The 16,203-nt window shown below is 39.9% G+C and overlaps 1 protein-coding gene across 2 annotated transcripts in view; it reads right to left on the bottom strand.

The window, feature by feature from the left end:
* The window catches only part of TEX11 (testis expressed 11), a 350,946-nt gene that overhangs the window by 268,101 nt on the left and 66,642 nt on the right, over positions 1–16,203 (bottom strand). For both annotated transcript variants that reach the window (XM_011943127.1, XM_011943129.1), the window contains one exon: positions 13,222–13,302. In XM_011943127.1, coding sequence (XP_011798517.1) covers positions 13,222–13,302 — 81 coding nt within the window. The remainder of the gene's footprint in view (positions 1–13,221; positions 13,303–16,203) is intronic.

The raw sequence follows: 16,203 nt of genomic DNA, 5'->3' as shown, positions 1-16,203 counted from the left end.
AGAAAATGTAAAAAGGAGTACAAAAAATGTTAACAGTGTTTACCTCTGGTTGGTGGGTCATAGTGTATTTTTATTTATGTTTTTCTGCATTAAAAGTTTTGTTAATAAGCATGTAAAAAAAAATTAGCTCAATTGAGCTATACCACAATGTTCGCACATTTCAAAACATCACTTGGTACATGATAAATAAATGCAATTTTTATTTGCCCGTTAAAAAAAAAAAAAAGAAAAAGAAAATAACAGTGACAACCTGAGCTAAAAATTAACATTGACATTTGTTAGAATGAATCATAAATGTTCTAATGGCTACATAAAGAGCCTCAAAAACATGAACAAACCTGGCCAAACTTTCCATATACTGTGGATATTTAGTTTAAAAGTATACGACTCACTTAAAATTTACGGAACGTGTCGTTACAAATATTCCAATGAGTCATTTTTAAGGCTCAAATGATTTTGAGTTTGGAATGAAACTAGATAACCTTAAATGATTAGGCACTCCCAGCTATGTAAAGCAGTGGGCAGAAAGGTCTACAGAAAGCAATTATATGCCTACTAGCCCATAACAGGCAGAAAACTGAGTTTTACGTCAAGAGCAGTAATTCATTTATGTGCCAAGAGATTGAATGTTACTACAGAGATAAATGTACAGAATATTTACACATTATCTTTCAAATATTTGGCTATAAAATGGTAAATTTATATAGGCAAAAGAGAATAAAAGAATTGTAATAAAGAGTAAGCAGCCTAGACCTCATTTAGAAGCTTTGTGCCCCACAGAGCAGCAATGAAATCTAGCTGAATCCTGAATGAATTACTTCAAAGAGTTTCAGACATCAATTCGCCATTTACTTTGCATAAATAAAAGTTTCATAATGAAGTAAAACTCTATACAGAAGATAATTCTAGAAGAAACTAAGGATACAAATAAAACATAAAAAAGCAAGCCAAAGCATACAAACTACTCAAAATAAAATTCTGATTAACAGGAGAAGGAGGTAAAGAATTAAGTAAACAAGCTGCTACCAGAGATTTTTATTATAAAAAATACATACATACATAGGCACACATACCCTCTGCACTATGGCTCAGGGATTCCCTAAATTGAGGACTAGGAATTTTCATACTGAAGTGATCTTTGAGACCATGTTGTTATACACTCTCACTTTACAGATGAGAATACTGATTTTCAAAGCAGTGAAATGTCTCACAACTAGACATACTAATGAGTAGCTCCTCCTACAAGGCTGTACACAGATCTTGAACATTATCTTGAGTAATTAATTACATGAGTCTCAAATATCAAAGAAAGAAATCCTATGTTCCACTTATAAAAGTAAGTATATGCAAACATCTTTTTAAATAAATGTTCAAAATAAAAGAATTTTCTAACTCTCACTAAATCAGGAAGTTCCATTAAATAAAACATTACTGTATCCCAGTTATTCCAGTTAATAAATTTATTACTATAAACTTACAGAAGCTGAACACTAAATCATTACAGTAGTTCATCCCATCCATGGTTTTCCCTCCTGCCATGGCTTCAGTTACCCAAGGAAAGAAGGGTGAGTATAATAAAATAAGGTATTTTAAAAGAGAGAGAGATCACATTCACATAACTTTTATTATAGGATATTGCTATAATTATTCTACTTTATTAGTAGTATTCATTTCTTACAATGTCTAATTTATAAATTAAAATTTATCATATGTGTGTATATATAGGAAAAAACATAGTATACATAGGATTTGGTACTATGCGCAGTTTCAGGTATCCACTGTACATCTTGGAACATGTCCCCCACAGATAAGGGGAGACTACTGCATTGCTATCCATTTCATTGCTTGATTTCACACCTCTGTCAAACTTCTACAAGTGCTGTGTGGCATATATTTACTTTAAAATAGAAGTTAATTAAGTTTGACTTGCTTAAGAGTATGTTTTTTGGTTTTGATTTTTAAGGACTTCACAAAATCATCTTAAAAGGATTAAAGACATCTTTTTAAAATTTCATTTTTTTTTTACTTTTTATTTCCATAGGTTATTGGAGAACAGGTGGTGTTTGGTTACATGAGTTAAGTTCTTTGGTGGTGATCCGTGAGATTTTGGTGCACCCATCACCCGAGCAGTATAAACTGCACCCAATTTGTAGTCTTCTATCCCACATCTCCTTCCCACCCTTTCCCCCTGAGTCCCCAAAGTCCACTATGTCATTCTTATGCCTTTGCATCCTCATAGCTTAGCTCCCACTTATGAGTGAGAACATATGATGTTTGGGTTTCCATTCCTGAGTTACTTCGCTTAGAATAATAGTCTCCAATAGGATTAGAGGCATACTGATGTCATCACCCATTACTCCATGACAGGCATCCATTCTTTATGTACTTTCTCTTCCTATAGCAGTGGCCACTTGAAAAACAGGTATTTTAAAAATTTATTTTTATAGTTCTATAATTTTCCAGGGGGACAGAGATTCTGAGGACTGAGTGGTCTCCCCGATAAGATTCTATGCGATCAGTCTAGTATAAGAAAGTATTCTCATGCCTGTAATCCCAGCATTTTGGGAGGCTGAGGCAGGCAGATCACTTGAGGTCAGGAATTTGAGACCAGCTTGGCCAACATGGTAAAACCCCCAGCCCTATTGAAAATACAAAAATTAGCCAGGCACGGTGGTGCATGTCTATAATCCCAGCTACTCGGGAGGCTGAGGAAGGAGAATCGCTTGAACCTGGGAGGTGGTAGTTGCAGTGAGCCGATATCATGCCACTGCACTCCAGCCTGGGTGACAGACTGAGACTCTGTCTCAAACAAACAAACAAAGAAAGTATTATTCTTCCACCCAGGAGATGAGTATGTAGATTCAGAGCCCAAATAGGGTGAGAGAACATAGACATGAAATAATGGTAAGGTAAAGGGAGTCAGAGTAGAAGGAAGAGGGTAAGCACCCAGGGAGAGAAACCCAAAATGAATAGTCAGAGCATGAGCATGGAGAAGAGGGCGTCCTCACAGTGAACAGAGTGGCAGAGAACATGGAAGATTGGTAACATACAGGGGTACTGATTAAATACATAAATACATTAAGGATAACTGAAGCCAAGTTTTTTGTTACTGGAGAAGAGAATTAGAAATATGAAAAGGGACAAAATTAGGATGAATATTTTGTTGTTGGATTGAAACAGACGGTATCATGGTTTTCAGTATATTAGGGATGATAGAAGATAGATAAATAATAAATAATATAGATAAATGTAATGGAAGTATATAAGTGTATATTATACACACACACACACACACACACATGCTCTTTCCACTGTGAGGGTCTGAGAGAGCAGTGACATCCCAAAAGCAATGAGAATGCGTAATGCCCAGATCTCAGCTTCTAAATAAGATTTTCTACTAAAATAAATAAGGACTCCTGAGATAAATAGCTAATTTCATGGCTTGATCAAGAAAGCACACACGTGCCTGTAGTCCCAGAAGGCTGAGGTGGGAAGACTTCTTGAGCCCGGGAAATCGAGGCTGCAGTGAGCTTAAAATACAAAAATTAGTCGGGCATGGTGGGGCATGCCTGTAATGCCAGCTTACTCGGGAAGCTGAGGCAGGAGAATCGCTTGAACCTGGGTGGTGGTAGTTGCAGTGAGCCAAGATCATGCCACTGCCCTCCAGCCTGGGTGACTCAGCCTGGGTGGCAGAGTGGGTGAGATCACATCACTGCACTCCAGCCTGGGTGACAGAGTGAGACCCTGTCTCAAAAAAGGAAAGAGGAAAAAGGAAACACACACACACACACACACACATCGGCCTTAATCAGTTTGTGTCACTATAAAGGAATACCTGAGGAAGAGTAATTTTTTTCACATTTTCTGTCACTCCTTGGGTAATTTATTTTAAAATGAGGTTCATTTGATTAACGCTTTTGCAGGTTGTACAAGGTGGTGCCAGTATCTGCTTCTGATGAGGGCTTCAGGCTGCTTCCACTCATGGTGGAAGGCAAAGAGAAGCTGGTCTGAGCAAAAATCACATGGCTAGAGAGTGGAAGCAAGAGAGAGAGCAGAAGCAAGAGAGAGAGCAGAGAGAGATGGCAGGCTCTTTTAAATAACCAGCTCTAGCAGGAACTAATAGAGGGAACTCACTCATTACCATGGGGACTGCACCAAGCTATTCATGAGAGATCTGCCTTCATGATACAAACACCTCCCACTAAGCCCCACCTCCAACATTAGGGATGAAATTTCAACATGAGATTTGGTTGGGGGGGGCGTGGGTGGCATCAAACGTTGAAACCATACCACAGCCTTAAAGGAAGAACACCAGAATTCAAATTAACACCAAACTGGTGGTAAGTTTACCATTCTTTTCCTGTAATATGCCCTAGCCTAAACTTAATGCAGCCAGAAACTCAGAAGCGAATGCTGTGATACAGACTGAGGGTGCTTCTCTACTTCTGGCTTGAGTTGCTCAGAGGAAGTGCAAATATTCAGTTTTGGTTTTTGTTTCATCTTTCTTCCACTCTCTTGTGCTCAGGCCCTAGGCAATCCCATGGTGGCAACAGCAGTGGTAGCTAGGGGAAACCATAATACTCAAAACTTTGAGAGAGGAAAACCTTACTCTCCATTCAGTGCAGTAGTAGTTCCCACAGGATGGGGCAAACTCCTACTGCTTTTTTTCCTCTGCCTGTGTCTTCCTATTGCTTGGCCCCAGTCACAGTGCAACTGCAGATTATGGATAGTTACTGGTTAGAGGACTGAAAAGGACAGCTCAGAGAACCAGAAATTACCAAGAAGATCATAGAGAGAGAGAGAGGAGCTCAGAAAAGCAACAAAATAAAGTTGATTAAGTTCAAGGCTCATCCTACAACCTCAACAACCAGGAATCTCAACCTAATTTACATAACAAAAACTTTGATAACTGAGCTAACAGATAAACCTCTGCCAAGTACCAGGACTGACCAATGACTGTTGCGTATGCAAAACAAACCTGAAGTGCATTGCAAAATTGAAACAACATTGGAACCATAACCCACAAAAAAAATGAGTTTAAAATTTACCTGAATCTACGAGATTGATTACCTGCTATAATAAAAATATCAACATTCCCCCAAAATTTAGACAAGACCCACAAGCCAAAAATGTAATACAGAAAATGTATAGGGGTAGGGTGCGTTGGCTCACGCCTGTAATTCCAGCACTTTGGGAGGCGGAGGCGGGTAGATCACTTGAGGTCAATTCTGAGACCAGCCTGGCCAACATGGCGAAACCCTGTCTCTACTAAAAATACAATAATTAGCTGGGCGTGGTGGTGTACACTTGTAATCCCAGCTACTCGGGAGGCTGAGGCAGGAAAAGCACTTGAACCGGGAAACGGGTTGCAGTAAGCTGAGATCGTGCCACTGCACTCCAGCCTGGGTGTGAAAGAGTGAGACTCAGTCTCAAATAAAATAAATAAATAAATAAATAATCACCTTATAAGAGATGCTGATTGGGCGCAGAAGCTCATGCCTGTAATTCCAGCGCTTTGGGAGGCTGAGGTGGGTGGTTCACCTGAGGTCAGGAGTTCGAGAGCAGCCTGGCCAACATAATGAAACCACCCCCAGTCTCTACTAAAAATACAAAAATCAGGCGGGCATGGTGGCTCATGCCTGTAATCCCAGTTACTTGGGAGGCTGAGGCAGGAGGATCGTTTGAACCCGGGAGGTGAAGGTTGCAGTGAGCCAAGACTGTGACACTGCACTCCAGCCTGGGCAACAAGAGCAAAACTCCATGTCAAAAAAAAAATGTTAAAATAAGGGCGGGGCAAGATCATGGAATAAAAGCCTGCATTGTTTGTCCCCTCCACTGGAACACCAAATTTTAACAACTGTCTGCACACAGAAAAGCACCATCACAAGAACCAAAATCAGGTGAACACTCACAGTACTTGGTTTTAACTACATACTGTAGAAAGACGCATTGAAGAGGGCAGGAGAAACAGTCTTGAATCGCCAAGGCCACCCCTCCCCCATCCTCTAGCAGCAGCTATGCAGTGCAGAGAGAGAATCTGTGCACTTTGCAGAGGAAGAGCACAGCGTCTGGGAAACTTTACATTGAACTCAGTGCTGCACAGTCACAGTGGAGAAAAAAGTCATGCTGGGTTCAGCCAGCGCCTGTGCACAGAGGGAGCATTTGGACCAGCCTTAGCCACAGGAGAATTACCCTCATTCCAGTGGTGGGAACTTGAGTTTTTTGGCAAGCCTCGCCACTGTGGGTTGAAGTGCTCTGGGGTCCTACATAAACTTGAATGGCAGTCTAGGGCACAAGTACTGCAATTCCTAGGCAACTCTTAGTGGAAGGCTGGGCTTAGAGCCAGTGAATTTGCCACGTGACCTAGGGAGACACCAGCTGGCATAGCAAAGGGAGGGCTTGCACCATCCCTTCCCCAACCCCAGGCAGTAAAGCTCGTAGCAATGAAAGTGATTCCTTCCTTCTGCCTAAGGAGAGGAGAGGGAAGAGTAAAGAGGACTTTGTCTAGCATCTTGGATACCAGCTCAGTCACAGTAGAACAGGGCACTGGGCAGAGTAGTGAGGCCCCCATTCCAGGACCTAGCTCTCAAACCACATTTCTAGACACGTCCTGGGCCAAAAGGGAACCCACTGCCTTGAAGGAAAGGATCCAGTTCTGGCAGGATTAATCACCTGCTGACTAAAGAACCCTTGGTATAACCCTGGAATAACCATTAATGACCCAGGGAGTACACCATGGGCCTTGGGCTCTGAGAAGTGCTGGCTTCAGGGGACACCCAGCACATTCCTAGCTGTGGTGGCGCCAGTGAAAGACTCCTTTTGTTTGAGAAAAGCAGAGGAAAAGTAAAGAGGACTTTGTACTGCACTCTAGGTACCAGCTTGGCTCTTGGGTTCCCCAAATCCAGGTGTAGCCTCTTGGACAGCATTTCTCATCCTGGGCCACAGGAGAGCCCACTGTCCTTAAGGGTGAGTCCCAGGCCTGGCAGCATTCACCACAAGCTGATGGAAGAGACCTTGGGCTTTATATGAACATCAGTGGTAGCCTAGCAGAACACCCCATGGACCACTGATGGTGGCAGCCACAGGGAGAGGCTCCTCTGCCTGTGGAAAGGGAGGGAAGAGTGGGAAGGGCTTTGTATTGTGATTTGAGTGCCAGCTTAACTACAGTAGAATAAAACATCAGGTAAATTGCTAAAGTTCCTGACTCCAATTGCTGGCTCCCAGAGAGCATCTTTGGACACACCCGGGTTGTGGGGGAACTCACCATCCTAAAGGGAAGGGCCTTCCTTGGGCAAGGTCCAGTGCTGTGCTGGCTTCAAGTCTGACACAGCACAGGCCCAGTGCTTGCATCAACACACCCCCAGGGTGCTTGCATCACCACACCCCCAGCTCAACACAGAGACAGCGACTCCATATGTTTCAGAGAAAGTAAGGGTAAAGAACAAGAGCTTCTGCCTGGTAAACCAGAGAATTCTTTCAGATGTTATCCAAAGTCATCAAGGCAAGTACCCTTTATGGGTCTACAAGAAACACAGCATTATTAGACTTGGGGTCCAAGTCTCTTTGAATAACTGGAAGGCCTTCCCAAGGACTGGCATGAGCAAGCCTAGATCGAGAAGACTACAATAAATACCTAATTCTTCAATGCCCAGACACCGAAGAATATCTACAAGCATCAATACCATCCAGGAAAACATGACTTTACCAAATGAATTAAATATGGCACCAGGGACCAATTCTGGAGAAACAGAGATATGTGACTTTTCGGACAGAAAATTCAAAATAGCTATTTTGAGGAAACTCAAAGAAATTCTAACACAAAGAAAGAATTCGGAATTCTATCAGATAAATTTAACAAAGAGACTGAAATAATTTAAAAGAATCAAGCAGAAATGCTGGAGTTGAAAATGCAATTGACATGCTTAAGAATGCATCAGTCTCTTAGCAGCAGAATTGATCAAGCAGAAGAAAACTAGTGAGCTTCAAGACAGGCTATTTGAAAATATACAATCAGAGGAGACAAAAGAAAAAAGAATAAAAAAGCATGAAGCATACCTACATGATCTAGAAAATAGCCTCAAAAGGGTAAGTCTAAGATCCATTGGCCTTAAAGAGGAGGTAGGGAAAGAGCTATGGGTAAGAAGTTTATTCAAAGAGATAATATCAAAGAATACCCCAAACCTGGAGAAAGATATCAACATTCAAGTATAAGAAGGTTATAGAACACCAAGCAGATTTAACCCAAAGAAGAACACCTCAAGGCATTTAATAATCAAACTCCCAAAGGTCAAGGATAAAGAAAGAATTCCAAAAACAGTAAAAGAAAAGAAAAAAAATCACATACAATGGAACTTCAATACATCTGGCAGCCAACTTATCAGCGGAAAATTTACAGGCCAGGAAAGAGAGGCATGACATATTTAAAGTGCTGAAGGAGAAAAAAAATGTTCACCCTAGGATAGTATATCCAGCAGAAAGTATCTTTCAAACATGAGAGAGAAATAAAGACTTTCCCAGACAAACAAAAGCTGAGGGATTTCATCAACACCAGACCTGTCCTGCAAGAAATGCTAAAGGGAGTTGTTCAATCTGAAAGAAAAGGATGTTAATGAGCAAGAAGAAGTCACCTCAAGGTACAAAACTCACCAGTAATAGTAAGCACACGGCTGGACACAGTGGCTCATGCCTGTAATCCCAGCACTTTGGGAGGTGGAGGCAGGTAGATTGCCTGAGGTCAGGAGTTCGAGACCAGCCTGACCAATATGGTGAAACCCCATCTCTACTAAAAATACAAAAATTAGCCGGGTCTGGTGGCGTGCGCCTGTAGTCCCAGCTACTTGGGAGGCTGAGACAGGAGAATTGCTTGAACCCGGGATGCAGATGTTGCAGTGAGCCGAGATCATGCCACTGCACTCCAGAGCCTGGGTGACAGAGCAACATTCTGTCTCAAAAAAAAAAAAAAAAAAGCACACAGAAAAAGACAGAATGGTATCACACTGAAATTGTGGGGTGTAAACTTCTCTTGACTTAAGTAGAAAGAATGAATGATGAACCAAACAGAAATAACTACAACTTTTCAAAGCATAGACAGTACCATAAGACATAAAGAAAAACAAACAAAAAGGCCGGGCGCGGTGGCTCACGTCTGTAATCCCAGCATTTTGGGAGGCTGAGGTGGGTGGATCACGAGGTCAGGAGGTCGAGACCATCCTGGCTAACACGGTAAAACCCCGTCTCTATTAAAAAACAAAAAATTAGCGCGTCTTGGCGGGCGCCTGTAGTCCCAGTTACTCGGGAGGCTGAGGCAGGAGAAGGGCATACACCCGGGAGGTAGAGCTTGCGGTGAGCCGAGATCGCGTCACTGCACTGCACCCCGGGCGACAGAGTGAGGCTCCGTCTCAAAAAAAAAAAAAAAAGAAAGAAAAACAAAAAAAGTTAAAAATTAGGGGAACAAAGTTAAAGTGTAGAGTTTTTATTAGTTTGTGTATGTGTGTGTGTGTGTCTCTTTGTTAATACAATCAGTGTTACACTGTCATCAATTTAAAATAATGGGTTATAAGATAGCATTTGCAAGCCTCATAGTAACCTGAAACTGAAAAACAACGAATACACAAAAAATAAAAAGCAAGAAATTAAATCATACCACCAGTGAAAATCATCTTCACTAAAAGGAAGACAGGAAAGAAAGAAGTAGAATAGAATAAAAACTAGAAAACCAAAAACAATCAGAAAGCAAATAACAAAGTGCAGGAGTAAGTCATTACTTATCAGTAATAACACTGAATGTAAATAGACTAAACTCTCCAATCAAAAGTGGTTGAACGGATTAAAAAAAAAAACAAGACCCAGTGATCTCTTGCCTACAAGAAACACACTTCCCCATGAAGATACGCATAGATTGAAAATAAAGGGATGGAAAAGATATTCCATGACAACGGAAACCACAAAAGAGCAGGAGTATCTATACTTATATCAGACAAAATAGATTTCAAGACAAAAAATTTAAAGAGAGAGAAAAAAAGGTCACTATATAAGGATAAATTGGAAAATTCAGCAAGAGGAAATAACAGTTTCACATACACATGCACCCAACACTGGAGCACTCAAATATATAAAGCAATTATTAGAGGGAAAGAGAGAGATAGACCTCTGGTCAAGGATTTTTTTTTGGATATGACTCCCACAGGTGACAAAAGCAAAAATAGGCAAATGGGATTGCATCAAACTAAAATGCTTCTGCACAACAAAGGAAACAATCAAAGGAGTGAAGAGACAACCTACAGAATAGGAGAAAATATCCACAAATCATACATCTGATAAAGAGTTAATCTCCAAAATATACAAAGAACCCAAACACTTCAATAGCAAGTAAACAACCCAATGAAAAAATGGGCAAAAGACCTGAATAGATATTTCTCTAAGGAAGACATACAAATCAGCAACAGGTATATGAAAAAATGCTCAACATCACTAACCATCAGGGAAATGCAAATTAAAATCACCATGAGATGTTACCTCACATCTGTTAGAATGTCTATTATCAAAAAGACAAAAGGTAAGTGTTGGCAAGGGCATGGAGAAAAGGAAACCTTTGTACACTGCTGGTGGGAATGTAAATTAGTACACCCACTACAGAAAATAGTATAGAGATTGCTTGAAAAATTAAAAATGTAACTACCATATGATCCAGCAATCCCACTTCTGGATACACACCCAAAGGAAATAAAATAAGTATCTTTAAGAGATATCTGCAATCCCTTGTTCACTTCAGCATTATTTACAATAGCCAAGCTATGGAATCAACCTGAGTCCAACAAGGGATGAATGGGTAAAGAAAATGTGCTATTTATATACAACAGAATACTATTCAGCCATAAAAAAGAAGGAAATCCTGCCATTTGTGATAACACAGATGAACCTGGAGGACATTAAGCTAAGTGAAATAAGCCAGCCACAGAAAGACAAATACTGACTGCACGATCTCACTTATATGTGGATTCTGAAAAAGCTGAGTTCATAGAAGTAGAGAGTATAAAGGTGGTTGCCACGGGTTTGGGGAATGGATGAGGAGACACTGGTCAAAGGGAACAAAGTGTCCAAGCACAGTGGCTCCCATCTACAATCCCAGTACTTTGGGAGGCTGGGGCAAGTGGACTGCCTGAGCCCAGGAGTTCACGATCAGCCTGTGCAACATAGTGAGACCCCCATCGCTCCAAAAAAGTAAAACAACTAGCCAGCCTTGGTGGCAAGCACCTGTAGTCCCAGCTACTCAGGAGGCTGAGGTGGGAGGATCATTTTAGCCCAGGAGGTTGAGGCTGCAGTGAGCCAGGATCATGCCACTGCACTCTAGTCTGGCGACAGAGCAATACTCTATCTCGTCAAATAAAGGGGTAGAGGGTACAAAGTTTCATTTAGGCCGTATGAATAAGTTCTAGGACTGTACTGTATAGCACAGTGACTATAGTTAATATTATAATAATGTATTGTATACTTGAAAATTGCTAAGAAAGTAGATCTTAAATATTTCTCCACAAAAAAATCTGTGTGAGTTGATGAATATATAAATTGGCTTGATTGTGATCTTTTCATGATGTATAATATATTAAAATATCATGTTATATATCATAAATATATACAAATTTTGTCAATTATATACCCAATAAAGCTAGAAAATTGGAGGAAAAAAGAATAAAGTTGGTGAAAGTAGAATGAGAAATTAGATTTTCCATAGTTTCAGTGTATCACTCACAAAATGATACAGGTTTACAGCAAAAAAACCTGGAAGACACGATCTTAAGAGATTAAAGCTAGCACCAGCAATAATAGTATAAGTCAATCCTGTATACCACCTAATAGGAAGCCATGAATAGAACATAGAATCTCTTCTGTGATTTTCTGGCCTCAAATTCATAACCTGTTCTAATCATGAGGAAACTTTGGCTAAACCCATATTAAATCATATGCTACAAAATGACTGATCTGTAATCTTCAAAACTGCCAAGATCATGAATAGCAAGGCAAAAATGAGGAGGTGTTCCAGATTTCCAGATTGAAGGGGCCTGAAGACTATGTATAATTCTAGATTGAAACCATTTTCTATATAGAACATTATTGGAAAATTTGAATGACATTTCCAGGCAAAGGGCATACAGGAGTTCTTTGTACTATTCTTATAACTTTTCTATAAATATGAAATTGTTTTAAAAGTTTTTAAAGCCTAGAAGAATGTCTGATGTGACACATAACAGGCAACATATAAATGTTTACTGAATTAAGTTCTACATTATGACACCCAATTTGGGGAAAAAATAAGACCAATCTCACAAATAGGTATGATGTATGCAATACTGGGAACATTCTCCCTAATACCAAATTATATCTCCATTTTTAATCCCTCTGTGATAATAAAGACTGAAGTAGGCATAGGCACTGAAATAGGAGAGAAAGAATGGAAAGGGAAGATAAAATGAAAAAGCAAAAAACTATATATTTAGGAATTTTCATGAGATCCAGTCCAGGATGCAGGCTTTATCCTATCAAATCTCTCACATCTCCAAATCCCAGTATAGAAAAATACTATGGCAGTAACATGATTAACTGCTATCAACCTTGTCAGCAAACTCATTTTTTTTCTTTCTTTTGTTGTATAGCATGAAATATGGAGCAAATGTTATCAAGATGGTTTGACAATAAAAGACAAAGCAAAGAAAATTTTAAGAAATATTCCACATTGGCCAGGTGTGGTAGCTCACGCCTGTAATCCCAGCACTTTGGGAGGCTGAGGTGGGCGGATCACTTGAGGCCAGGAGTTCCAGAGCAGCCTGGCCACCATGGTGAAACCCCGTCTGTACTAAAAATACAAAAAGTAGCCAGGTGTGGTGGCACAGGCCTGTAATCCCAGCTACTTGGGAGGCTGAGGCACAAGAATCACTTGAACCCGGGAGGTGGAGGTTGCAGTGAGCCGGGATCGCACCAGTGAACTCCAGCCTGGGCGACAGAGTGAGACTCCATCTCAAAAAAAAAAAAGAAATATTCCATATAGCTTTTTCAAATGCCCTTTCTGGTAAAGAACAAAGGAAGCAAAATATTTCAAAGATCAGCTACTTATGTGGAATTGATCTCAAACAGAATTTCCAAAAGGTTGCATGAAGTAGTAATGATTCTTCCTGGAACTTGATATAGCATATTTTCAAACTCTTGGAGAATGCAGATTTCACTCACCATCTGGGGGAGCCTCATCAACATATCTTTACACTGCAGTACACACATAGATGCTCTTTGAAAATCCCCTTGAGCAACTGCCTGAAAAAGACAAAGAATGTCAATAACTGGTTAAAATGAAATTACAAGGTTATTTGTCTCTAAGTCGATTTTAGCATTTTAACTAGTGTTTAAAAGTCTTATTTTGTTTTCTAATATTTTTAGCAATACTGGTTGTTCGAGCTAAACAAATAGCTTGCTCAAAATACAGAAGAATAAGTGGTAATCTTTGGTAACACAGAGTTGATACCGAATGACTGGGAGTCATTTACTTTTTTCTGGAAATGCAAAAACTGGTTGTACTACCTTATGTTATTATATTATGACATAATGCCAGGTCTACTAGATGCTTCTGCAACTTGAATAGCTCTTGAATTCACCTTTACATTAGAGGAATTAAGTTAAACAGCAGTCTTTGTCTTAAAACAAGCTCACAATAACCTCATAGTCTGAACTGCTGTGTATATCCACTACAAAAAGCAGCTTATCAATTAGCCAGATATGGTGGCACATACCTACAGTTCCAGCTACTTTAGAGGCTGAGGCGGGAAAATTGCTCAAGTCCAGGAGTTCGAAGCTGCAGTAAGCTAAGAAGATACCACTCTACTCCTGCCACAGATGACAGAGCAAAACCCCATCTCTTTAAAAAAAGTTTTTTAAGAAAAAAGAAAAGCAGCTTAATACAATCTCATCATGAAGCCAAAAGAGCCACTCTGCCATTTATCATGTGTAACTTTGAGCCTTAAGCTCTCACAGATTGTTTCCTCATTCATAAAGTGAGGAGACTGTACTAGACTATCTGTAGGGTCCCTTTCATTTCTACCATTCTATGACTGAACACCCCCAAATGAATGAAAACATCAATCACACATTACTTTACCACTTGTAGAAGAGGCTTGTTTCAGCCATTTAAGAACTTAGTTGGCCAGGCATGGTGGCTCACGCCTATAATCCCAGCACTTAGGGAGGCCAAGGTGGGTAGATCACCTGAGGTCAGCAGTTTGAGACCAGCTTGAGCAACATGGTGAAATCCTGTCTCTACTTAAAACACACACACATACACACACACACACACACACTCTCTCTCTCACACACACACACACAAATTAGCCCGGTGTGGTGGTGGGCACCTGCAATACCAGCTACTCGGGAGGCGGAGCTTGCAGTGAGCTGAGATCACACCAATGCACTCCAGCCTGGGCGACAGAGCGAGACTCTGTCACCAAAAAAAAAAAAAAAGCTGACAAAGCATTTTTTTTAAGAAAACCGTGGATACGTACAAGGAAATAATAAAATACTACACTTGCTATTTTCTTCTCTTCTTTACGTGGTGTCAAATATTATTGTGCTTTGAATAATAAAAGAATTGAGTAGAGAGAAGAAAATATAAACAACACGTAAGACGCCAGCTTCTCTCTAGTTTTCTCTTCTAACTGCTGAATAGTAAGCCTGACATCTTGCTCAGTAGATACTCTCTTATAAGGCTTTAATACTAGATATTATTAAAGGGGAAAATAAATTGCTAACACAAGTGCCTCAATAAGCCAAATCTCTATACAGAGATTACAAAATAATATCCCTTTCTACACTATATTCTATGAATACTTGCTGATTAATTCATTATTCAAGGTGGAGAAAATCTTACTATGAAAGAGGAAGGCTGAGTGAAACCCCATATCAGAGGATAGATGCTGCTCTCTGTTCTTATAACATATAAAACAATATGAGACTTTAATGTTCAAACAACTCATATAGTGTCTATCATTACTCAGATTTTTATCTTAGAGAAATCAAAGCTCTAATAATTCAGGCTAGTTTTGAAAATTTATTCATCTTCTTATGAATAGAAATAAATATTTCAAGCCCCAAAGATAAAGATTTCAAGTAAAAGAAGTCTTAAAGAAGAGGCAGCACAACACAGTGCTGTAGTAACCTTTTGCGAGCATCAGACTCACCAGTGGAGCTTTCTGAAAATCACATGTCCAGCTCTCACCACTTGGAGGCTGTGATTCATTAGGTGTGGAGTGATGTCCTGCCTATACTGATGTAGTGAAAAGAATATGAGCTTTGCATTCCCAGCTTTTCCACTTCTTGGCTCAGTGAACTTAGGTAAGTCACAATCTCTTTGAGGCTCTACTTTCTTAACTATAAAATAGGGACAGTAATGTCTACAATACAGGATTGATCTTATGAGGATCAAATGGGATCGCAGATGTGAAAGCATTTCATAAACTGTAAGTCAGTATTTAAAAATGTGTACATTTTGGGCAGTCAAAACTACCATCAGGGCCGGGCCCAGTGGCTCACCCCTGTAATCCCAGCACTTTGGGAGGCCAAGGTAGGCTGATCACCTGAGGCCAGGAGTTCGAGACCAGCCTGGTCAACATGGCAAAACTCCATCTCTACTAAAAATACAAAAAGTAGCTAGGCATGGTGGCATGTGCCTGTAATCCCAGCTACTTAGGAGGCTAAGGCAGGAAAATCGCTTGAACCCGGGAAGCAGAGGTTGCAGTGAGCCGAGATGGCACCACTGCACTCCAGCCTTGTCAATAGAGTGAGACATTGTCTCAAAAACAAAACAAAACAAAAAGACAATATATTAAAATGGCAATAGTCCCCAAGTTGATCTATAAGTTTAATCCAATTTCATTAAAATTCCAGTTGGCTTTTTTTTTGCACAAATTAACATGCTGATCTTAAAATTCAAATGGAAATTTAAGAGACCTAGGGTTAGGTGAAACATTCTGAGACATGACACTGAAAGCATGATCCATAAAAGAAAAAGAAATCAATAAATTGGACTTTATCAAAACTGTATTCTGTGACCCTATTAAAAAGGACAAAAAGACAAGCTACAATGAGACCATATTCGCGAACATTTACTGACAAGGGAATCATATCTAGAATATATAAATAATCCCATAAATTGAACAGTAAACTATC

Source organism: Colobus angolensis, unplaced genomic scaffold, assembly GCF_000951035.1.
Source record: "Colobus angolensis palliatus isolate OR3802 unplaced genomic scaffold, Cang.pa_1.0 Scaffold216, whole genome shotgun sequence".
In the NCBI taxonomy this organism is placed as follows: domain Eukaryota; kingdom Metazoa; phylum Chordata; class Mammalia; order Primates; family Cercopithecidae; genus Colobus; species Colobus angolensis.
This window is presented reverse-complemented; position numbering and strand designations above follow the sequence as displayed.